This window comes from Tupaia chinensis, unplaced genomic scaffold (assembly GCF_000334495.1).
Source record: "Tupaia chinensis unplaced genomic scaffold, TupChi_1.0 Scaffold000564_1, whole genome shotgun sequence".
Classification (NCBI taxonomy): Eukaryota; Metazoa; Chordata; class Mammalia; order Scandentia; family Tupaiidae; genus Tupaia; species Tupaia belangeri.
The window spans coordinates 746,357-772,787 of NW_006160077.1; the positions used below are offsets into that span (position 1 = coordinate 746,357).

At 36.0% G+C, this 26,431-nt stretch overlaps 3 protein-coding genes across 3 annotated transcripts; all 3 read left to right on the top strand.

Moving 5' to 3' along the window:
• Positions 1–217: 217 nt before the first annotated feature.
• On the top strand, positions 218–1,159 carry LOC102498684 (olfactory receptor 5D13-like; the record flags this gene model as incomplete). The annotated part of the gene is made up of 1 exon (XM_027775447.1): positions 218–1,159. A coding segment is annotated over one exon (942 nt), but the record flags the coding sequence as incomplete, so codon positions are not given.
• A 1,702-nt stretch (positions 1,160–2,861) lies between these two features.
• On the top strand, positions 2,862–10,892 carry LOC102499093 (olfactory receptor 5D13-like). Its single transcript, XM_006157921.1, has 2 exons — positions 2,862–2,869; positions 9,971–10,892. Exons 1-2 carry the CDS (start codon positions 2,862–2,864, stop codon positions 10,890–10,892), a joined length of 930 nt encoding a protein of 309 aa, XP_006157983.1.
• Positions 10,893–14,243: 3,351 nt separating this feature from the next.
• On the top strand, positions 14,244–19,516 carry LOC102499520 (olfactory receptor 5D18-like). The gene is made up of 4 exons (XM_027775443.1): positions 14,244–14,391; positions 15,542–15,628; positions 16,698–16,734; positions 18,547–19,516. Exons 1-4 carry the CDS (start codon positions 14,244–14,246, stop codon positions 19,514–19,516), a joined length of 1,242 nt encoding a protein of 413 aa, XP_027631244.1.
• Positions 19,517–26,431: the final 6,915 nt, after the last annotated feature.

A 26,431-nucleotide genomic window follows, 5' to 3' on the forward strand; every position in this document is an offset into this window, starting at 1 on the left:
CCAATTTTATTTTTTATTATTCCATTAATTAAAGAAACTATATTTACTGTGTAACTGTTACTTGAGTGAATGATAACTTGAAAAAATCTAATGGTGGAAACCAAGTAGTTTCATCAATACTGTAAATAAAGAAGCATTGTGCTCCTTCCTGTTTTTTTTTTTTTAATTGTAAATATTGCTTCTTATTTCTCTATATAAACTTTCATATTATGTTCATAGGATCCCAGAAAATCAGAGTGCTGAAGTCACCTTCATCCTCTTGGGCTTCTCAGAATATCCGGACCTCCAGGTGCCCTTGTTCCTGGTCTTCCTGACCATCTACACAGTCACGGTGCTGGGGAACTTGGGCATGATCGTCATCATCAGGATGAACCCCAAACTGCACACCCCCATGTACTTTTTCCTTAGCCACTTGTCCTTTGTTGATTTCTGTTACTCTACAGTAGTGACACCAAAACTCCTAGAAAACTTAGTTGTGAAAGATAGAACCATCTCCTTCACAGGATGTATCTCCCAGTTCTTCTTTGCGTGTGTATCTGTGGTGACAGAAACATTTATGTTGGCAGTGATGGCCTATGACCGATTTGTGGCTGTTTGTAACCCTCTGCTCTACACAGTGGTCATGTCTCAGAGGCTTTGCTCCTTGTTGGTGGGTGTGTCTTACACTTGGAGTATCATCTGTTCTTTGACATACACACACTTTTTGCTGACCTTAACCTTTTGTGGGACGAACTTCATAAATAACTTTGTCTGTGAGCATGCTGCCATTGTTGCTGTGTCTTGCTCTGACCCCTACATTAGCCAGAAGATTATTTTAGTCTCTGCCACATTCAATGAAATAAGCAGCCTGATGATCATTCTAACTTCCTACATTTTCATTTTTGTCACTGTCATGAAAATGCCTTCAGCTGGGGGACGGCAGAAAGCTTTCTCCACATGTGTCTCCCACCTGACTGCTATTACCATTTTCCATGGTACCATCCTTTTTCTTTACTGTGTTCCTAACTCCAAAAGTTCATGGCTTATGGTGAAGGTGGCCTCTGTCTTTTACACAGTGGTCATCCCCATGCTTAACCCTCTCATCTACAGTCTTAGGAACAAAGATGTGAAGGAGACGGTCAGGAAGTTAGTCAAAAGCAAATTATGTTATAAATTATAAGAGTAAAAATATTAATTATTTACTTTTTAGAGTACTGGTCTAATTGTTCAATAATAAATCAGTACATGAATCTAAAGTAGCCCTTCATTTAAAGTCCAATATATTTTCTCCTCCTATTTAGTAAAATAACTTTTTTTTTCTTTTTCTTTTTTAGGCAAGGTTTTTGCTATAGGGCACATGTGCTCGCCAGAAAGAGAGAGACAGAAAGCGAGAAATAACCCCTCAGGGGGGATGGCCACACCACAATCCCTTCTCCTCCATTCTCCTCTCTGAATCTTGGGCACGCACAAACACTTGCCAGCGTGAGGTTAAGCTACCAGGTCTGGGACTCAAACCATGGTCAACTACATGGGAGTCCAGTGACATAGCCATTATGCCAACTGCCAGTCCCTTGGTAAAATAACTTTAAAATAACAATTATCAGAGATGAAATTTCAGACCACTTATATTAGTCTTTAGTTTACATATTTTTAATCCAGAAGTTTCTATGCTTTTGTACTTCATTATGTTAATCTATTCAAATCCTAGAAAGTGTGTGAATTTTGAGAGAATCTGAGGAAATATAGTTTACACTGAGTGCTTTTACCTCATATGAAATTAATATATTAAGTGCTATGCAGTATAAAACACTGAATATCTAAAAGTATTTATGCTTTTTTTCTACATGTACTATCTTGACACTGGAAGATTTTATAAATAGGAAATATATCTCCCTTACAAAGTCCAGAATCTGGTGTAGTTAAATAATAATTGCTTCTCATTTCCTTGAACATCAGTAAGTAAAGCAATATTTCAGGTACTTGTCCATTCGTATGTCTTCTTTAGAGAAATGTATATTCAGGTGATTTACTCTTTTTAAATCAAATTATTTAGACTGGCTTTTTTTCTGAGAGTTTATTCAGTTCTTTGCAAATTCTACTTATAAATCCCTTGTTGTTTTTATATTTTTCAAATATTCTGTATATGTTATCTCTTCATTCTGTTGATTTTTGGGAGTGGGAGATAAAAAGTTTTTAGTTTGGTATGATCCCACTTGTCTCTGTTTTGCTTGTGTTGTCTGTGCTTTTGATGTCTTATCCCAACACTTCTTGCCCAGTCAACTTGAACTGATTCCTCTACAATTTCTTCCAGTAATTTCGTAGTTTCAGGTGTTACATGTAATTATTTTATCCTTTCGAATTGATTTCTGTACATAAGAAGAGATAGTGATCTGGTTTCTTTCTTCTGCATTTGGATTTTCCCAACACCGTTTATTGAATAGACTATTATTTCCCCCCAACATTTTTGATATCTTTGTGAAAAATGTGTTGATGGCATGTGAATTTATTTCTAGTCTCTTTATTTATGTTTCACTGGTTTATGAGCCATATGATCCAGCAATCCCATTACAGGACATATATCCAAAGGAAAGAAAATCACTATGTCACTGATAGATATAGATAGATAGATAGAAGATAGATAGATAGATAGATAGATATAGATAGAGAGATTTCTATATGTATTTCTATATATCTGCACTCCAATATTGCAGCACTATTCACTATAGTCAAAGTATAAAATTTACCTAATTTTCCATCACAGACAAAAGAATAATCAAAATGCAATAGACACACACACACACACACACACACACACACACACACTGACATATACATTGGAATTCTATTGAGACAGCAGAAAGAAATACTCTCAATCAATAAACATGGACAAGTATGGTAGACATCACTTTTTTTAAGAGTAGTTATTTACTTATTTTATAATTTCTTTTAATTTTATATATTTTATCTTAATTTTATTTTATATATTCGATCACTATACATCACTACAACTTAGAAAGTGAATTTACCCAACGTAAATACATTTCACACCAGTCCAGTTGAATATACCGTACACATTATCAACAGATAATCATCCACTTCTGTGTCCCATAAATTTCTTGCCTCTTTATTTTTCTCCTTGACATCACTTTAAGTAAAATACCCCAGTACAGAAAACATCACATTTTCTTACTCATATGTGGAAACTAAAAAATGGGTCTTACAGGAGTAGAGAGTAGAATAGTGACTACTAGAGGATGGGAAAAGGTAATAGAGGAAGGGTTAGAGAGATGTTGCTTAATAGATGTAAATTATAGTTAGATAAGAGGAATATGTTTTTTGTGATCTGAATTCATTAGGGTTACTAAGTTAATAATATACTGTATATTCCAAAGTAGCTAGTTGAGGGGATTTTTGAATGTTCATCACACAAGGCAATAGTAAGTATGCAAAATACTGAGTATGCTAATTATCCTTTTTTTTTTTTTTTGCTATAGGGTGCATGCTCTCTCTGGAAAGACAGTGAGACAGAGAGAGAGAAAGTGAAAAAATACCACAATGGCTTCTCTTCCATTCTCCTCCTGGGATTTTGGGCACACACTCATATACCTGGTTTGATTTTCAACCCACCATGTCTGGTACTTGAGCCATGGTCAGTTATGTGGGAGTCCAGCACCTTAAGCATTATGCTACCTGCTTGGCCTTAATTATCCCAATTTGGTCATTACATGTCATACTCATATGCTGAAAAATCACACTGTACTCCATAAATATGTACAATTATCATGTGTCAATTAAACTTATAATAAGAAAAGAATGAAGTAAAGGAAGAGACAAAGAAACATTTTATTTTTATGTAAATTATACTTTCTCTCTATACTAGAACAAGAGAAAGGGCTGCTTTGTAAATATGTGCCCAGCACACTAATTCTGCCATTTATTCTACTGTGATTGTGCATTATTTATTTATTAAAAAATTATTGACATAATTTTAGACTTAATTTGTGAGAAATGACATAGTGAGCCAGCAGGTAATATGGTGGTTAAGGCACCAGACTCCCACATGGTGACTATGGTTCAAGTCTGGAACCTAGAGACTTGCTGTCTCACTTTCCCCCTCTCTCTCTCTGGTGAGTGCACATACCATGTATCAAATTAAAATAATAATAATAAATAAATTAAGTTAAATTAATACTTATTTTTAGTTAGTAAATGACAGAGAGAATATAATGATGGCTTACCTACTTCCCCAATTCCCACCGTGAGAGTACAATATAACAATTAAACTATTGATACTGATATCATAGACATATTATTTAGGCACCAGTTACTTATTTATGAGAATGGAACACTTGTGATCATCAGTGATATATATAGCCATGCGTAATTCTGCATCAGTAGCTTGACTGCAGTTACTAATATGAGCAAAATCTCTTCATATTGATTGAGTCCCTTGGACATCAAGACTGGATAACTTGATAAGCTAAATTTAGTCTACAAACCTGTCCATATGTCATCTTTCTTGGGATTTCTGGCTAATAGTCTTTGTTGAAAGGAGAGTCACAATAGAGTATCAAAAATAAGGGCATACTTCAAGTCCCTGTTTGGATCTAGTCTTTTCACATTTGATGAGTCAGAGTACATGAAATGACTAAACAGAAAACACATATTGAACCTTTCTGTCATGGAAGGAACATATATAACATTTGCATAGGCTATTGCAAACAATTCAGAAAGTCACCTGTTAGGGGCTTGCAGGTGGCATAATGATTAAGGCTCTGTAATCCCCACATGGCCAACAGTGATTCAAGTCCCAGACCTGGAGACTTGAAAATCACACTGGGCATGAGTTTATGTGTACCCAGAATCCCAGGAGGAGAGTGGAGGATGTGACCTTGCCCCCTAGGGGATGATTTCTCACTTTCCTTCTCACTGTCTCTCTATCTCTCCCTGATGAGTGCATGTTGCATGTGCCCTATGGTAAATATCCTAAAAAAATGAGAAAAAAGGTAAGTAACCTGTTAGGTGCCACTCCAGTAGCACAAGGCAATAGGGTGTGATACTGAACGGTATGGGAAGCTGGGGTTCTGATTATTAGACAGCCTGAACACTGGAGAACACACCTAATTCTGACTGGCTGAAAGGCTTTGAGAAGGGGCAATAGGGGAGATTATGACATGGAAAGATACTTGAAGGTCTCTGTGTTTCTCTCTATATATTCCTCTATCTCTGTCTCTATTATTCTAGTAAGAAATATGCAAGTACCTTTAATAGTTTGCCTATCTGCAACAAATGTCATACCATAGCCCTCCAAGGAAGAAAGTCTCACTTTATTTACTACATCCATAAGTTTAAAAGCATAGCGTAGGGACCAGCAGATGATGCAATGATTATGTCACCGGACTCCCACATGCTTACTGCAGTTAGAGTTCCTGATACAGAGGCTTGAAACTCAGCATCAGACATGTGCACATGTGCCCAAAATCCAGAGAGGAGAATAGAGGAGAAGGGATTCTGGTGTGGGCAATCCCCAGGGGGTGATTTCTCACTCTCTGTTTCTCTCTGTCTCTCCAGTGAGTGTATATGCTCTATAGCAAAAGTCTTTTTCTTAAAAGAAAAAAAAAAGATATCTTAAAGAGTAGCGTACTATTCATATGTAGAAAAAAATCTATAACTATGACTTAATGCAGACATTAGTGAACTAATAATATTATCTAGAATATATTTGTGTTCAAAGACTCAATGTCTACTTTCAGAATCAAAGAACAACTTCAAAATAAACTCATACTTGAACTCCATTTCTCTATAATCTTTCTGAAATCCCTCCCATGTTTTCTTATGTACAGTCACTCTATTGTGAAGTAGATCAATAGAACTTGTTCTTCCTAACTATAGCTTTGAATCCTCTGATAATCTCTCTTCAGTCCCTAGACGGCCCTACCATGTCCACTCTCTGAGAAACACCATTTTTCTCTGTCCTTCTATGCGATCAGTTTGTTTCAGATTTTATTTCACATTCAAGATTTGTCCATCATTAGCATTAACTGAGAAGAGTTGATAAAAACAAATGTTCTAGGGCTTTAGAAAACACACAACTAAAATTTCACATGAGAGACCATTACTCTAATTGCTCAGTTTGGAGCCACTCCCAAGGCAATCTGTACTTCGACAGCATTCTCTAGTCTCCAGATCCCCAAGGCTTGTTGGGTATATTTGAGACTGGGTTTAGTTTTTAGATGAGATTTTATTTCTCTCATCTGAGTTCTTAAAAACTTAAGAAGAGATCGCATGTAAAACATATAATGAAACACAGCAAAAACTTTTACTACTGTTTACAAATTTATTAATTACATACAAATCCAGAGTGTTGACGTTCACTCATCTTAGCAAAGGATTTCTTGGTAAATGAATCACTCAATTGCATCTATACTTAGGTGAGTTGATTTGCTTTTTTTACTTTATTTTAGAAAAAGAATATTGAGTTTCTGTATACTTGCAGAAAATAAACATATGTGTAGGTGGAACTACCCAAAAATTCACTTAATTTGAAGAGGAAAAAGTCCATAGTGATATTTTTTGATTCCTTCTTTTTTCAAGTAATAATCATCCTGTTTTTCTTACTCGGTATGCGCTGTGCATCCAGCAATAGAATCAATGTTTTGGCAAATGGAGAACATTAAAAAAAAAGCCTTATCTTCAATCTTCCTAAAATATCTGAGTGTTAGTGACAACAACAATAATACCTGTAAATTAGAGGCTGTCTTTTATGCTAATTATGTCATGAAAACTGACAGTTGCATGCATTCAAAGAAGAAATGAGAAATGTATATAATAATAGTAAAATAAAGCACAATTGTGATGATAAGATGGAATCATATTTTTAAGCTACTAAACATGTGTTAAGTTATTGCTTGTTAAATTCCCCAGGGTTAGGGATGAAAGAATATATTTGTTGTCATGAGATTGAATATTTATACCCATGTAGGTTGGGAAAACCAGCATGACCAGTGTAGATTTCACATGTTAATTAAAGAAACATTTGGAATCTTTAAGGTCATTGATTGTTAGGTTAAAGGGATTATTGAAATTAATTCTCAAAATATTGCAGAAAATGCATTAAATTTAAGAAGTTTGACTAGAAAATATGGCCATATCTAGCTTTGTGGTACTAAGATATTATAAGATTGTTGCACAGGAACTGTTGAAGGATTGCCCTTTGTCTCTTAATTTTTTACTTATTTACCAGACATTCCTCAGGCATTCATTGTTGCAGTCATATTAGTTAGAATTAATAAGTCATCAATTAAAATTGAAAATTTAAAAATATAAAAGGCATTTAGGTTAATATTTTATTCACCCTGAATGCTTCAAACTTTATCTTACAGAATAGGCCTAGGTTGTTTGAGCCTGGGCATAATATTCTACACAGGTACAATTCTTAGTGTGATGAGAAAATATGGGAACCAGCAGTTAGCGTAATGGCTATGTCACTGGACTACCACGTAGTTGACCGCGGTTCGCGTCCCAGACCCAGTGGTTTAAAACTCATGCCGGGCATGTGTGCGTGCGTGCCCAAGATCCCGAGAGGAGAATGGAGGAGAAGGGATTGCGGCGTGACCATCCCCCCGGGGGGTGATTTCTCGCTTTCTGTCTCTATGTCTCTCTCTGTCTGTCTGGTGAGCTCACGCGCCCTATAGCAAAAATCTCTCAAAAAAAAAAAAAAAAAGAAAAGAAAAAAAAACAAACGAAAATATAAAAAAAAAAAAAAAGAAAAGAAAAAAATAAACAAATGAAAATATTAGGAGAATAGAAAAAGTGTAGTTTTAATGTTAGACTTTGGGCTCAAGTGAAAGTCTATAGTGTTTTCATCATGCAAGTGGTCTCACATATTCATAGCTGCCTATGATTAGTCCTGATTTTCACAACTATAGAAGGTTTTGAACCATGCTAATTATTTATTATTCTAAAAAAGCTGAGTATCTATTGTGCCTTACATCATGTTTTCATCCTTTCAGTTCCTTAATAAAGTTTCTATTTTAGTGCTAGTAATTTAAATTTGTATTATTAGTTCTTAATTTTGTTATAATGACCTGTTTGAAATGGATCTCTACCTAGATAATTGTCCTTCGCTAAGGTTTAAACTTAATTCAAATGTCAGAATGCATTTTGTTTCTTTCTTTATTCATTTTGTTTTGTTTTGTTTTCTTTTGCTATAGGGCACATGTGTTTGCAGGAAAGAAACATAGAAAGATAGGGTGAAGAAAAGTGAGAAATCATCCCCCAGGGGAGATGACCATTCTACAATCCCTTCTCCTCCATCTTTCTCTTGGGATTTTGGGCATGCACACACACACACACACACACACACACACACACCCTGCATGATTTTAAAGCTGCCAGGTTTGTGATTCAACCATGGTCACACTTGTGGGTACTTAGCATCTTAACCACTATGCCAACTGCTGAATCCAGATGCATTTTTGATATATCCCAAAGTTTATTTTGATGCATAGCTATCATTGTCTCTAATCCAAATTCTGTGATTAGGGCATTTCGAAGAAAATAATTTCTTTCAATTTGCTGCAATTTTCTTTTTAATTTCTCAGAATTCACCAGAGAAACAGAGTGAGAAAGCACCCACAAAGGGAGATGGTCATGCTACAATGCCTACTCCTCTAGGAAATGTGAGCATGCATGAATAGGCTTCAGACATGTTTTTCAATTTGCTGAGTTTTAGACTTGAACCACGCTGTTGGACATGTGGGATTCAGCTTCCTTAACCACTATGACACAACCTGGACCTTTTAAAATATTTTATCAGAGCAGGCATAGGACAGAGTTTGTAGTTTATTGTGATAACATCTGAATAAATAATATAATATGCTATTTATTATATAAATAATATAATATGCTATTTTTAAAAAAGAGAATAAATCATAATAATAATCTGAAAAAATGAAAATTTATTTGATGAAGATGTGGATAGTAATGTGTTTGTCTTGACAGATGTGCATGGTAATCGTGCTGGAAAAAGAAATGTAGTACATTATAAAGATACATGTGATTAAATGTAATATAAAATTATTATAATAAATAAAATTAAATTTAAAAATGGTAATGTTTAAAAATTTTCAAAATTAGTTCAGCACAAATAAAATATTCAGTGTTACTACAGCACTGCTGAAGAATCTGTTAGAAATACCAGGTTATTGAACCTGAAAAGAATAATAATGATAAAATATTAAATTTAGCATTTTAGAGAGATTTAACATTTTACTTTTTTAAAATTTTAATTAGAAGTTTTTCTCTTAAGGTGCTTGCACTTGCCAAAGAGAGAGATAGGGACAGTGAGACGGGAAGTGAGAAATCACCCTGCGGGAGGAATGGCCACATTGCAATCCTTTCTCCAGTCCCCTTCTAGGATCTTGAGCATGCACATATGCACGCCCAGTGTGATTTTCATGCCACTGGGTCCAGGACTAGAACACAGGTGGATCATGTGGGAATCCAGTGATGTAACCAATACACCATCTGCTGGCCCCAACATTTTAGTATTTTTAAACAAGATCTAAGTTAATTGTATCATGACCTAAGAAGGAGGGCAGAATATGAAACTGTAGAAATGTATGATAAGGATGTCCTTCAAGAGAAGTTTGCACATTAATCTGAGATTCATGCAGAATTAGAGTAAACTTTTTGACAAAGTCATGTGTCTATGATAACAGTGAATCGTAATTTTTGGAAAAGTAACATAGTATACTTATTTTTCCTCTTTTTCTAGTTTTTATTTTTTGTTCTTGTCAGAACAGAATTATTTTACTCACTATGCAATCATATACAAGTGAATACTAACTTTTAGTATGAAATAATGTTCTCAGCCTATTTCAGTAACAATCTACAGGCCCGTTAAGTCACTTAATGTCTTCCGCCTTTTCTTTTCTATTACAAATATTGATGGTCACTTATCTGGGTATCTTTCTAATTTCATACACAGGCTTCCAGAAAATCAGACTGATGGAGCCACCTTCATCCTCTTGGGCTTTTCAGAATACCCAGACCTCCAGGTGACCTTGTTTTTGGTCTTCCTGACCATCTACACAGTCACAGTGCTGGGAAACTTGGGCATGATCATCATTATCAGGAAGAACCCCAAACTGCACACCCCCATGTACTTTTTCCTTAGCCACTTGTCCTTTGTTGATTTCTGTTACTCTACAGTAGTGACACCCAAACTCCTAGAAAACTTGATTGTGGAAATCAGAACCATCTCCTTCACAGGATGTATCACTCAATTCTTTTTTGCATGTGTATCTGTGGTGACAGAAACATTTATGTTGGCAGTGATGGCCTATGACCGATTTGTGGCTGTTTGTAACCCTCTGCTCTACACGGTGGTCATGTCTCAGAAGCTTTGTTCCTTGTTAGTGGGTGTATCATATTCTTGGGGAATAGCCTGTTCTCTGACACTTACTTACTTTCTCTTGGAATTATCCTTCAGAGGAAGTAACATCATAAATAACTTTGTCTGTGAGCATGCTGCCATTGTTGCTGTGTCTTGCTCTGACCCCTACATAAACCAAATGCTCATTTTAGTCTCTGCCACATTCAATGAAATAAGCAGCCTGATGATCATTCTAACTTCCTACATTTTCATTTTTGTCACTGTCATGAAGATGCCTTCAGCTGGGGGACGGCAGAAAGCTTTTTCCACATGTGCCTCCCACCTGACTGCCATTACCATTTTCCATGGTACCATCCTTTTTCTTTACTGTGTTCCTAACTCCAAAAGTTCATGGCTTATGGTGAAGGTGGCCTCTGTCTTTTACACAGTGGTCATCCCCATGCTTAATCCTCTGATCTACAGTCTCAGGAACAAAGATGTGAAGGAGACAGTCAGGAAGTTATTCAAAATCTAATTATTTTAAAATTATAGTAGTAGAGCTATGAATTATTTACATTTAGGAGTATTGATACACTTACTCAATAACAAACCAGTACATATTTTGAGTAGCCCTTCAATTAACATTCTAATATCTGTTCCCCTTTATATTTAGTAGTATAACTTTAAAATGACAAATGTTATCACAGATAAAATTCCAGACTACTTACATTAGTATTTGGTTTATTTATTTTTAAACCAGAGGTTTCTAGATATTTATACTTTACCAGACTATTACCCGAGTTAATTTTCAGTTCTAGTTAAGTCTTAAGAAGTATGCAAAATTTGAGAGAATCTGGTTATGATTTACACTGAGTAAATTTACCTCATAATATAAAATTAGTATATTTAGTGCTATTCAGTAAGAACACTAAATATCTAAAAAGTATTTATATTTAATTCTACATGTATCATCTCAGCACTGGAAGATTTCTAGCCAAACACAGAAATAGGAAATATACCTTTCTTACAATATCCAGAATTTGGTATAGTTAAATGACATTTGCTTTTCATTTCCCTAATGATCATTAGTTAAGTGGAACATTTTTTAAGGTTCTTGTCCATTTGTATGTCTTCTTTTGAAAAATATAAATTCCAATTGTTTTCTCTATTTAAATCAAATTATATAATTTTTTCTGAGACTTCATTCAGTTTCTTGTATATTATTAATTCCTTATTGAATTTTACGGTTTGCAAATATTTTATCCCATTTTGTATAAGTGGTTTATTTTATTGATTTTTTTTTGGGAGGGTGAGAAACAAAATTTTTAGCCTGACATAATTCCATTTGTCTAATTTTTGCTTTTCTGGGTACATTTTCTTACTTTTGAATTTTGCTATACGGTATGTGCACTCACTGGAGAGAGACACAGAGTGACAGTGAGAGAGAGAGAGAGAGAGAAAGTGAAAAATTATCTCCTGGGAGAATGGCCATGCTACAATCCCTTCTGCTCCATTCTCCTCCCAGAATTTTGGGCATGCATGACACATACCCAGTGTGATTCTCAATCCACTGCGTCCATTACTCAAACCACAGAGTCAGCCAAGTGGGATCCAGAACCTTATCCATCACACCACCTGCTGGCCCCTAGTTTATTTTATTTTATAATCTGGGCTTTTGATGTCTTATTTCAAGACTCCTTAGCCAGAACAACCACTTAAACTATTTCCTCTACATTTTCTTTTAGTAATTTCATAGTTCCAAGTCTTATATATAATTTTTTTATCCATTTATATAAGAAGAGATAAGAATCTAGTTTCTTTCTTCTACATATGGATTTTTCTCAGCACCTTTTATTGAATAAACTATTATTTCACCCAATAAATATTCTTGGCATCTTTGTTAAAAATTAGTTGATTATATGTATGTGGATTTATTCTGTTTCACTGGTCTATGAGCCATATGATCCAGCAATATCATTATTGGGCATATATCCAAAGGAAAGAAAATATATATATTCTGTACTCCAATAATGTGGCACCATTCACGAAAGCTAAAATTTGAAACTGACCTAAGTGTCCATCATGGACAAATGAATATACAAAATGTGATAGGCATACACAAACAGAGACTGGAATATTAGTGAACCATCAACAAGAATTAAATTTAAAATTCTCTCTTACAAGAAAATATGTACAAGTCTGGAAGACATATTAAGTGAAATAGCCAATGCAAAAAAATCACATTTTCTTACTAGTATGTGGGAACTAAAAAAATTGCTCTCACAGTAATAAAGAGTAGACTAGTGATGACTAATGATTGGGAAGGATAAATAGAGGAGGAGGAGAGAGAGTGCTGCTTTACAGATGTAAATTACAGTTATAGGAATAAGTTCTAGTGTGCTATTGTTCATTGGGGTTCCTATAGTTAACAAAAATTTACTGCATATTTCAAAATAGCTAAAAGAGAGGACTTTGAATGTTCACATCCCAAGGCAATAATAAATATGTAAAATACTGAATATGCAAATTATCACAATTTGGTCATTTTTCATTGTACTTGTATGCTGGAAAATCGCTTTATACCCCATAAATATATAAACTTATCATGTGTCAATTCAACCTATAATACAGAAAAAAAAAAACACACAAAGTAAAGAAAGAAAATTTTTATTTTTTATGTAAATTATATTTTTGCTCTATAAACTAGAATAAGACAAAGGACTGCTTTGCAAATACGTGCCCATAATCCTAATTTTGCTGTTTTCATTAACGTGGTTGTTCATTATTGATTATTTATTACATATTTTTTTGGGGGGGAGAGGTTTTTGCTGTAGGGTGCTTGTACTCACCAGAAAGACAGAGAGAGATAGAGAGAGAGAAAGCGAGAAATCACCCCCCAGGGGGGATGGCCACCCTGCAATCCCTTCTCCTCCATTCTCCTCTCACACACACACACACACACACACGCGCCCAGCATTAGTTTAAGTCACCAGTTCCGGGACTCAAACTGCAGTCGACTACGTGGGAGTTCAGCAACATAGCCATTACGCTAACTGCTGGTCCCTACTTATTACATATTTTTAAGAGAGATTTTTTTTCTATAGGGTACATGCACTCACTGGAGAGACAGATGGAGGGACAGAGAGACAGAAAGTGAGAAATGTGGGATGGCCAGGTCTCAATCTCTTCTCCAGTCTCCTCTTAGGACTTTGAGGATACATACACACATACCTGGCATGTGTTTGAAGCTGCCTGTTCCAGGCCTTGAATTGCAGTCAACCATGTGGGAATTCAGCAAGGTAACCATTACGCCTCTGCTAGTCCCTATTCATTAAAATTTAATTGTGATAATTTTAGACTCAATTTGTCAGAAATGACATAGATTCCAATGATTGGTTACCCAGCTCTGCCATGATAATATAACAAAACCAAAGTATTGATACTGATATAATACACAGATATTATTAGGCATCAGTTATTTGTTGAAGAAAAAATCGTATAATCCCAGGTAACATATAGGCATATCCAATTCTGCGTCAGTGACTTGACTACAGTATCTCTGCTCATACTAGTTGAACCACTTGGGTATCAAGACTAGGCTTACTTGATCAGCTAACCTCAGTCTACAAGCCTGTGCATAAGTAATCTTCCTTGGGTCATCCAGCTAATGGTCTTAGTTGTAAGCAGTCACAATAAGGTAAATAAAAAATAATGGCATACTTCAAGTCCTTGTAAGAATCTAATATTTTAACATTTTATGATTCACGACACATCAAATGACTACATATAAAATATTACTGGGCCTTTCTGCTATGGAGTAACATATATAACATTCATGTAAGCTGTTGCATACCATTCAGAAAGTAATCTGTTAGGCACAGTTCCAATGGCACAGGAAATAGGGTGTGATAATGAAGCTGTATGGGAAGCTGGGGTTCAGATCCTCAGTCAACCTGAACACCGAGGACATGTCCATGTTCCTGGCCCACTGGAAGGCTTGGGAGAGGATCACAACATAGAAAAACACTCTCAAGGTTCCCTGTGTTAATTTCTATATACCTTGTTATCTGTTACTCCACTAAGAAGCATACAACTGACTTTAATAGTTTGCACATCCTCAACAAATGTCTTACCTTAGCTCTTCAAGGAAAAATGTCTCATTTTACTTATTGCAATCACAATTTAAAAGAGTAGTATACAATTAATATGTAGAAAAATATCTATAGTTATGACTTAATATAGCTGTTAGTGAAGTAATAATATTATCTAAAACATGTTTGTCTTTAAGAGTTTGATGTCTATTTTCAGAGTGAAAGTACAACTTCAAAATAAACTCAGACTTTAATTCCATTTCTCCATAATCTTTTTTCTTTTTTTGGAGAGGTTTTTGCTATAGGGCATGTGTGTTCACCAGAGAGACAGAGAGACAGAAAGCGAGAAATTACCCCCCAGGGGGGATGGCCATGCTGCAATCCTTTCTCCATTCTCCTCTCAGGATCTTGGGCATGCATGCACACGTGCCCAAAGTGAGTTTAAGCCACCAGGTCAGGGACGTGAACCGCAGTCGACTCCATGGGAGTCCAGCGACATAGCCATTACACTAACTGCTGGTCCCTCCATAATCTTTTTGAAATCACACACATATTATTGTTAATTATAATCACTCTACTGTGCAGTAGGTCAATAGAATTTGTTTCTCCTAACTATAACTTTGAATCCACTGGACCACCTCTCTTCAGTCCCTAGACTGGTCTATCATTTCCAACCTCTGATAAACACCATTCTCCTCTATACTTCTATGAGATCAGCTTGTTTCAGATCCATTCCACATTCAAGATAGGTTCAGCGCTAGCTTTAACCAGGGAAAATGGATATGCAAGTATTCTATAGCTTTAGAGAAATAACACACAACTGAAATTTCACAAGACAGCATTAATCTAATTGCTCAGTTTGGACAACTCCCAAGGCAATCTGTACTTCAGTGGTATTCTCTAGTCTCCAGATCCCCCAAGACTTGATGGACATATTTGAGACTTGAGTTTGGTCCTAGATTTAGTATTTAAATGATATCTTGTCTCTGCCTTATCTGAGTTTTCTTAAGAGTTTGGGAAAAAATAATATGTAAAACATTTAATGAAATATACTGAAACAATTTACTACTGTTTCCAAATCGATTTCTTTTAGTTAAATACAAATCCGGAGTACTGGAGTTCACTAATCTTAGTAAAGGATTTCTTGGCAAATGCATCACTCAAGAGTCTCTGTTTTTGGGTGAGTTGATTCACTTCTTTTACTTTATAACAGAAGAAAAATATTGAATTCCTATACTATTTGAAGGAAATAAACACCTGTGTAGAGAAAATGCCCAGGATTTCAGTGAATTTTACTGGGAAATTGTGATATATTTGATTATTTTTTCCAAGTAATATTCACCCTGGTTTTCTCACTTGATATGAACTGCATACCCATTGATAGAATCGAAGTTTTGGCAAATGGAATATATTAAAAAAAGAAAAAAAAAGTCTTATCTTCAATCTTCCTAAAATCACTGAGTATTAGTGACAATAACAATCATACCCATAAATTAGAGCCTATAGTTTATGCTAATTTTAAGTGATGAAAATTAACATACATATAGACAAGAAATGAAAAGTGTTTATTCCAATAAATGGAAAATAAAACATAACTGTGAAGATAAGACGAAAGCATATTTTTAAGCAAATAAGCAGGTGTTATTACTTGTTAAATTACCCAGGACTAGGGAAGAAAGAACATGTTTGTTGTAATGATATTGAATATTTATACCTGTCCAGTTTGGGAAAATCAGCATGACCAATGTAGATTTCATACTTTCATTAAAGGAAAACATTTGGGGGACCAGCAGATAGCCTAACAGATATGTTGCTGAACTCCCACATGGTAGACCACTGTTCAAGTTCCAGATATAGTGGCTTGAAGCTCATACTGGTGCATGTTCATGCATGCCCACAATCCTGAGAGGAGAATGAAGGAGAAGGGATTGTGGCGTGGCCATCCCCCGGGGTGGTGGTGATTTCTTGCTTTCTGTTTTTCTGTCTCTCTAGTGATCACATGTGCCCTATAGCAAAAATCTCTCTATAAAAACAAACAAGAAAGAAATGCATTTGGAATCTTAAAGGTCATTGTTAGTTAAAAGTGATTATAGAAATTTCATAAAATATCACAGGAACGATTTTAAATGGAATAAGTTTGGCTAGGAAACGAACTTATATAATTTTATATTGCTAAGACATTATAACTAATAAAGGATTGCTGTTTTTCTTTTTCATATCTTTTACTTGTTTAACATACATTCCTCTAGCATTCATTGCTGCAGTTGTACTATCTAGAATTAACAGGTAATCAATTAACATCAAAATGGATTTCTAACTAGATATTTCTCCTTGTTTAAGGTTTAAACTTAATTTAAAATGACAGAATGCATTTTTTTCCCTCATAGGGTGCTTGCATTCCCGAGAGAGAGAGAGAGAGAGAGAGAGGGAGAGAGAGAGAGAGAGAAATGAGAAATCCCCTCCAGGAGCGATGGCCATTCTGGAATTTCTTCTCCTCCTTCCCTCTGTATTTTGGGCACACATGCACATGCACACAGCATGATTCTCAAGCTGCTGCGTCTGAGACTCAAAATATGATGTGGCCACCAACTGGCCATAGACGTATTTTTGACACATCCCAAATTTATTTCAGAACATAGGTGTCATTGTCACTAATCCCCCTTACACTGGAAAGTAAACAGTTTTCATGAGATTTTCTTTAAAGGTATTTTTAAAAGATTTTCTTTAATTCACTAGAGAGAGACATAGGGTGCATGTACAAATAGGCTCCCGGCATGATATTCAAGTTGCCAGGTCCAGAATTTGAACCATGCAGTCAGCCATGTGGGAAAACAGCTGCTTTAACCACCATAATCCTATGCGGGTCACTTCAACTATTTTATCACAGTATGCACAGCACGTATTCAGTTGTGATAACATTTAAATAAATAATATAATATGCTGTTAAGAATAATATTTAAAATTTTTCAAAATTAGTTCAACACAAGTAAAATGTTCCATGTCACTACAGTCCAATGCAGAATGTGTTGAGAATACTAGGCTCTCGTGACTGAAGAGAAAAAAATAACATTAAATTTAGTATTTTAGAGATATAGTAACATTTTACAATTTTTAAACAAGATCTAAGCTAATTGTATCAAGACCTAAGAAGTAAGGCAGAGGAGTCATTGGTTGGCGTCATGGCCAAGATGCTGTATATTCACATGGTTGGCCTCTGTTTGAGCCCAGAAACCTGTGACTTGAAAATCACACCAGGTGTGTGTGCATGTGTGTGTGTGTGTGTGTGTGTGCATGTAATCACAAAATAAAGAAAGGAAAATGAAGGAGACGGGACGGTGGAGGGATGGTGGAGTGTCCACCCTCCCTGGGGCATGATTTCTCACTTTCCCTCTCTCGGTCTCTTCTCAGCAAGTACATGAATTCTGTGGGAAAAACAAAAAAAAAGAGGCAAAGAAGAAACTGTTGAAACTTATGATAAGGATGTTTTTCAAGGAAGTATGCATGTCGCTAGTTGGTGATATAGTAATTGGGATGCTGTACTTCCACATGGACGATTGTGGTTTAAGTCCCAGACCCGGAGGCTTATAAATTATGCAGGGAGCATGCACATGCATGCCCAAAATCCCAGGAGAAGAGTGGAGTGTGTGTGGGGATGGAAACTGTTGAAACTTATGATAAGGATGTTTTTCAAGGAAGTATGCATGTCGCTAGTTGGTGATATAGTAATTGGGATGCTGTACTTCCACATGGACGATTGTGGTTTAAGTCCCAGACCCGGAGGCTTATAAATTATGCAGGGAGCATGCACATGCATGCCCAAAATCCCAGGAGAAGAGTGGAGTGTGTGTGGGGATGGTTGCAAAGTAGTCATGGTATACTTTATCCCCCACCCCCCCGATTATCCAGTTTTTTTCCTTATTCCATTCAGAAAAAAAAAAAATCGCCCTTACTGTGCAACTGCTATACAAGTGAATATTAACTTTTAGAATAAAATAACATTAAAAGCTTACTTCAGCCACACTCCATAAACCCATTGAACTTCTGAAAGTTTTTCTCTTTTCCTTTTCTGTTACAAATATTGGTTGTCACTTCTCTGAGTTGGCTTTCCAATTGTGTTCACAGGATCCCAGAAAATCAGAGTGCAGAAGTCACCTTCATCATCTTGGGCTTCTCAGAATATCCGAACCTCCAGGTGCCCTTGTTCCTGGTCTTCCTGACCATCTACACAGTCACGGTGCTGGGGAACTTGGGCATGATCATCATCATCAGGATAAATCCCAAACTGCACACCCCCATGTACTTTTTTCTTAGTCACTTGTCCTTTGTTGATTTCTGTTACTCTACAGCAGTTACACCCAAACTACTAGAAAATTTATTTGTGAAAGACAGAACTATCTCCTTCACAGGATGTATCATGCAATACTTCTTTGCCTGCACATTTGTGGAGACAGAAACATTCATGTTGGCAGTGATGGCCTATGACCGATTTGTGGCCGTTTGTAACCCTCTGCTCTACACAGTGGTCATGTCTCAGAGGCTTTCTTCCTTATTGGTTGGTGCATCATATTCTTGGAGTATAGTCTGTTCCTTAACATTCACATCTTTTTTGTTGACTTCAACATTCCATGGGACTAACTTCATAAATAACTTTTTCTGTGAGTATGCTGCTATTGTTGCTATTTCCTGCTCTGACACTTACATTAGCCAGGAGATCACTTTAGTGTTTGCCACATTCAATGAAATAAGCACCCTGGTGATCATTCTTACTTCCTATGTTCTCATTTTTATCACCGTCATGAAAATGCCTTCACGTGGGGGACACCACAAAGCCTTATCCACATGTGCTTCCCATTTAACCTCCATCACCATTTTCCATGGTACTATTATTTTTCTGTACTGTGTTCCTAACTCCAAAAGTTCACGGCTTACGTCAAAGGTGGCCTCTGTCTTTTACATGGTGGTCATCCCCATGCTTAATCCTCTGATCTACAGTTTTAGGAATAAAGAGGTGAAAGAGACAATTAGAAAGTTAATCAATACCAAGTTATTATCTTATAAATTATATTAATAGAAATATTATTTAAGGGACCAGCAGTTAGCATAATGGCTATGTCGCTGGACTCCCATGTAGTCAACCGCAGTTTGTGTCCTGGACCCCGTGGCTTAAAACTCACACTGGGCGCGTGTGCATGCGTGCCCAAGATCCCAAGAGGAGAATGGAGGAGAAGGGATTGCGGCATGGCCATCCCTCCTTGGGTGGGGGGGGTGATTTCTCCCTTTCTGTCTCACTGTCTCTCTCTGTCTGTCAGGAGAGTGCACGCGCCCTATCACAAAAAAAAACTCTCAAAAAAAATATTATTTACTTTTGGAAGCACTGGTGCAATGGTTCAATAACAAATCAGTACATGAGTTTATGGTAACATTCTACCTGATAGTCTAATATCTGTTTCTTCAAATGTTCAGTAAAATATGTTTGAAATTGCAAAGATTATTATGAATAAAAATCTCAGATAAGTTACATTTTTGATTCAGATTTTTTAATGTAAAAGTTTCTATATTAATATACTTACCATATAATTGCCTTGGTCACCTTCCACTAAGTTCCATTAAGTCTTATGAACTTAGGAATTTTTAGGATAAATTAAAGAATTATATTTTACAAAGAGAAAGTTTACCTTACAATGGAAAACTAGTATATTCAGAGGTATTCATAATAAAACATCAAAAGTTAAAAATACATACACCTAATTCTTCATGAACTATTTGTCTGTAGAAAATTATTGAAGAAATAATAATAAACAAAAAAAAACTTTCTTGGGACCAGCAATTTTAGCATAATGGCTATGTTGCTGGACTCCCATGTAGTTGACTGCAGTTTGGTCCTGGAGACTTAAACTCATGCCAGGCATGTGTGCGTACGTGCCCAAGATCCTGAGAGGAGAATGGAGAAGAAAGGATTGCGATATGGCCATCCCCCTAGAGGGATGGTTTCTTGCTTTCTATCTCTCTGTCTCTCTGGCGAGCACATGTGCCCTATAGCAAAAGCCTCTTAAAAAAAATATATATATATATATACAACTTTCTTAAAATGACTAGAATTTTGGTGTAAATTATGTTTGATATTGTAAATTACACGTATTTTCTCTGTTCTTGAGGAAGAAAATTATCTGTTTTGCAAATATATGCCCATCACCCTAATTTTGCCACCTATGTCCATTTAGTTGTACATCAGTTACTTATTCTTTTAAAAAAGTATAATTTGTATTGAGATAACTTCAGATTCATTTTCACTTGTAAGAAAGAACTTAGAGAGATCCTAATTGTTGCAGAAAGACAGACGCCAAGGGACGAAAACGTAGCACCCCAGAGAGAAAAAGGAGAACTCTTTATTACAACAGCCGGCATGAAGAAGTTAACATTCTGTGTCTCTGGTCCCAGCTGAGAGTTGAGCACAGTCTTTTATGGGTGAATTTGGGGAGGGACAGTTTCAATGTGTTTGAAGTGTCTTAGGGAAAAGGATTAGTGTCTGTCCTAATACAGAGCTGGCAACCTGCTCAAGACCTCATTTCAGGGGAGAAGCATCTACCTCACAGGGGAACAGAAAGTCCAGGCAACTATCAGTCCAGGGTTTCTTCAAGGTTACTCATAAGTTCTGAGCTGCTCCACATCATTATGATCTTTAACTTGGTTTCCCCCATGATATTGCAATATAACAAACACAATATTCATATTTAAACAATATACATGTGTTATACAGGCATCAGTTACTTACTAATGAAAACAATTATAAACTACAGGCATATATAATAATAAGTAGTTATTTCAATTAGTGACTTGATTGAGAACATAGCTCTGCTGATGTAAATTAGACCACTTGGGCAACAGGAATTGGTAAGTTTTGTTGGTTTTATCTTGTTTGTTCAGTTTATTTAATTCTTTAATGAAAGAGAAAGGGAGAGATAGGGAGAGAAAGAAGCAATCATGGCAGGGTCTCCATGTCATGATCCACCCCTAGCTTTCACCAGGCTAGATGAAGGGCATATGCACCCCCATACTCAGCATGCACACAAGACCCAAATTTTATTTTTTATTTTATTTTATTTTATTTTTTTAGAGGTTTTTGCTATAGGGCCTGTGCACTCACCAGGAAGATAGAGACAGAAAACAAGAAATCAACTGGGTCCAGGACTCAAACTGCAGTTGACTACATGGGAGTCCAGTGATATAGCCATTATGCTAACTGCTGGTTCCCCTAAATTTTATATTGTATCTAACCTCTGTTAACACTATGTTACCATCTGACCTAAAGATCAGGCATTTTAGGGGCCAGTAGATGGTATAGTGGTTAAGGCACTAGACTCCCACGTGGTCAACCACAGTTCAAGAGATGGACCCTGCAGCTTGTGTGCCCAAATGCCTGGAGGAAAAGGGATTGTGGTATGACCATCCTACCTGGGGGGTGATTTCTCGATTTCTCTCTCTCTCTCTTTCTTTCTAATAATCACATACACCCTATAGCAAAAATCTCTCTCTCTCACACACACACACACACAAAAAAAAAGAAAAGAAAAGAAAAGAAAAGAACTCATGACTAAACCCAAATTCAAGAGGTGAGAAAATTATCTGCCATATATAGAACTAGAAAGTTACAAATAATGGTCATAGGTACAAGGAAAAGTGAAGATTTAATATCAGAATTTGTTAGAAATAAATTTTTAAAAATCAAACATATTTAACACATTTTTTCTGAGTAATGGCAAATAACTTTATTGCAAGTAACAGATAATTTATTACTATAACTAGTTTTAGTATAATTTTCAGCCAAATGGTTGATTGAGCTTAAATGTTAAAATTTCACTTTGCCCCTGTATCTTAGTAATCATCATTAAGGCTTACAAGAAGATGTAGGGAGATATCCATGTGCTGGAGTTTCAACTCAATCTATCAAATGTTAATTGTTCCTTCTCAAGACTTAATTTATTTGCAAATAAAGATGAAATTCTTTTGCTATAATTACTTCTTATATAATTTACTGGCTAGGTATGTAAAACAAAATTCTGAACACTGTTAGAATATGACAATATTAGAAAAACTTTCACTCTCTTTTCAATTATCTGTCAGACAGGGTTCATAAGTAATGTTTTAATCGAATATCTTAAAACTTTTGCTTATGTACATAGTTAAATAAAAAGAACACAAAAAGGAATTAGGTAGTTTGAGCATGCATCATGGAATATTGGTATATTCAATACATTTATAGGATTAAAAATTAGACTATCTCAGTTGCCAGGGTCCAGCCTCAGAGGGGGTGGGTTGACTCGTCAGAGGCGGCACAGGAAAGGAAGAAGACTAAGGCCTTGGTGCCTTTTTCATGCACGTCCTTAGCCAGACATCCCCAGAGATTGCTCTCTGAGGAGTGACAACTGCTAGGAATCATCGTACCTTTTTATTGAAAATATGTTACATGCAAGTAAATGGGTGAGGGGTTATGTGTTCTAATTATCAGTTCAATAGGGATTATAGATTCCATTCAGGGTTGGATTAAGGGTGGGTCTATTGAGGTTCCACAATTGTTTGTTTGATGTATGTGGGTCTCCATGGAATGCAGTTGGGAATGCAGTTCCAGCAAGCAGAGATAATTATCAGCTGATGTGACGTGGCAGCCATCTTGTAATTACCAAGCACGATGATGAGAAAAGAAAATCTCAAGTATAAATATTACTTCTTATGGATTTCAATAAAGAATGATACTTATATAGTTTTATAGGGATCTAAAACTTAATTTAAGGAATCCTAATATATTTATCTATTTCACCTGGTGAGGGCGTGGGCCAGTTTTGGCCTAGTCTTATTTTATATAAAGAAAAGATTATCTTTAAGCTTATGTTAAATGTATCTTGAAGGGCCTTCCAAAGGTCAAGATTATTTCTGCCTAGATAGAACTTCAGCATACCCTCTATTGTGACCACAGAGATAAAGCATTGTAATTAACAGTAGGTGATCAGGGCCAAGGGGAGTGGTTAGGGGATTTTTGGGAAAATCTCATCACATACTCAAGAGAGCTATGTAATTTTTTATAGTAGGATATCAGGGAGTCAGAGGAGGGTCGCTTGCCAGCAAGGCTACCACAGTTGCTGGAGCAAATAGCAAGCAGCCTTGCCAACATGCTAATTTGACCTAAGTTTTATTCCTTAGTCCAGGGGGGGGGGGACACAGCAGCAACCTTGCCAACATGCTGACCCGACCTAAGAGGTAGAGGTCAAAAGCTCAAAGCAGATCCTGGGCCCTACCGGGTCAGACAACTCCACTCAGTACTATTTTTTAGAGGTTTTTGTCTTAGGATACATGCACTCACTATAGAGAGACAAAGTAAGAGGAAAATTAAGAAATCATACCTTTGGGGGGAACGCCATGCCACAATTCTTTCTCTTCCATTCTCCTCCTGGGATCTTGGGTATGCATTTACGTGTGCCTGGAGTGATTTTCAAGCCACTGAGTCCCAGTCTCGAAACACAGTCACCAATGTGGGAGTCTAGCAAGGCAGCTGTTTCACCATCCGCACCAAGACTTTACTATTTTTAACCATTGATATTAGAATGATGTAATTTGTCAGGAAGTACTCTAATCTTCTTTTAATGAAAATATTTTTATGAAATCAAGAAATAATAAGTAATTGCAAATTCCTTTGAAATAAGATATTTTTATTTTAGTAAATAGTCTTGAATAGGCAATTGTATTCATAAATGTAATGTTGTTTTTGTATATTAATTCTCAAGTTGTACTTTCAACATGAAAGTAGACATTTAAAATATGAACTTAAATACAGTTTAGATAATATAAGTTATTTCATTGATATTTGTATTACTTGATATTTATGGGTATTGTGTATGTGTGTGTGTGTGTGTGTGTGTGTGTGTGTGTGTGTGTGTGCATTTTATTTTTCTTTTAAACATTTAAACTGTTAGTATATATGTGATTTTTTTCCATAAAGTGTTGTGTGGCAAGACATGTCCTGGGGTAAGCAAAGCACTAAAGAGTGCTACACAATATAATGTTCACTGTTTAGTAAAATAACAGTTGTAAAAACTGGATCTGGAGTCAGCAGGTAACATGGTGGTTGGGACACTAGACTTCCACATGATTGAATGTGGTTCAAGTCCCAGATCTAGTGACTTGCTTTCTCACTTTTCCTCTTTCTCTCCATTTCTCTCTAGTGAATATGTGTGCTTTGTAGTAAATTGAAAAATAAAAATGATAATATGTAACATTAAATAATTGTTTTAAAAAACTCGACCTGGACCATTTTATGTAAATGCTAATTCTTATGTTCACTAAATAAAGAAGACATCATCAGTTGTACTGGTGTTGAGTAAGTGTCTCATTATATGATTACTACACCTTATATTTCCCTTCCATAAATGGCTTTCCTTGCTGACAAGAATAATAGGATAAAAAGGCTCTAAGAAGGAAAATAGTGGCTTTGAAAAGTATCAAAGAAAATCTGATTCAATAAGAAGTATGTCCTGATTATTGAAGCCTGGTTATAGAGAATATTTAAGCTCAAGGACACTTTGTTGATAGAAGCAGTTTTCCCCTGAAAGTTGAAATCATGAATTCAGAGAATCAGGCAAAAACCTAAGAGAAGAAACAGAAACAAGATTGAAGATAATAAAGCCAAGAAATGCCACAATTCTCCTTTAATAGTTTTTGCCATAGGACAGGCACCACCACACCCTTAAAGCCATTAAATAAATGTGGGGTAATTGTTGGTTGTTCTAGCCAATAACCATTTAAACACAGATCCAGATCAACTAAAATAAAGTTCTTAAGTACATTTTTACAATATGTGACATGTGATGATATTATCCTGGGATTTATGGATGATGTATTCTTTAAAATTCATCTGTTGGTGATCATATGTATAGCAATATGTTTGGTTGAAGCAATTGACGGTGTATTCAGGATGGGAAAATTCATTTGGTATGCTGTAATGATACACAGTAATCAAATGTAAATAAATAAATAAATAAATAAATAAAATTTTAAAATAAAAGAAAAAAAAAGCATCACTTAATCTATGTATTAGAGAATACATAATAATGGCCATCCTCCTTGGAGGGACAGATGGAGAAATAATAATAATAATGGAGAAAATCATGTTTATTTCAATGTATGTAGTGAAGATATAAATTGACATCTTATATTAGAATTCTCAGAGAAAGAGAATCAATAGGTTACATACCGCTATCTCTATTTCTAGCTCTCTCTCTAGTTCTTTTTCTCCCTTTGTCACTACATCTATACCTATCTCAACATCTATCTCTAGCTCTATAAAGGGCTTTATTTATTTATTTTGCTTTTAGAAAGAGTTTCGCTATAGGGTGCATGCACTCACCAGAGAGACAGAGAGACAGAAAGTGAAAAATCACCCTCCCAGGGAGGATGGTCATGCTGCACCCCCTTCTCCTCCATTCTTGCGCCTGGTGTGAGTTTTAAGCCATTGGGTCTGGGATTCAAATTGTGGTCAACTACGTGAGAGTCCAGCGACATAACCATTTTGCAATCTGCTGGTTTCAAGAGATTTCTTTGTAAAAGTTGGCTCATGTAATTATGAAGGTTAAGTCCCAAGATCTGTAGGCTAGGTCAGCAAACTAGAACCCAAGAAAGCTGATGCGGACTCCATTTGGAAGGCCTGGAAGCAGCAAAACCAATTGTTTAGCTCCAATCCAAACATCAGCAGGCTTGAGAGCCGGGAAAAGCTGATATTTCAATTGAGATCTGAAGATATAAAATCTAGGGAGTGAATTGATCCCGGAGTTCAAGAGGGCTCCAAAGGTGGAAGTGAAGTCAGTGCCTCAGTTGCTGGTTGGTGTGTGTGTGGTGCCTCATTCTTTCATCATGTACACACACAGAAGAAATACTGCAGTGAATGAAGATTACTCTGCATTTTAGCACTGGTTTTTCTACTGTAGTTGGCTTTTGA

What these genes read in the sequence shown, in the direction of transcription:
- LOC102499520 (XM_027775443.1), top strand. Translation starts at nt 14,244, where the DNA reads ATGGCACAGGAAATAGGGTGTGATAATGAAGCTGTATGGGAAGCTGGG. An exon ending in CATAGAAAAACACTCTCAAG is followed by an intron (nt 14,392 to 15,541) that starts GTTCCCTGTGTT and finishes GATTTCTTTTAG; the next exon opens with TTAAATACAAATCCGGAGTA. An exon ending in GTACTATCTAGAATTAACAG is followed by an intron (nt 16,735 to 18,546) that starts GTAATCAATTAA and finishes CACTTCTCTGAG; the next exon opens with TTGGCTTTCCAATTGTGTTC.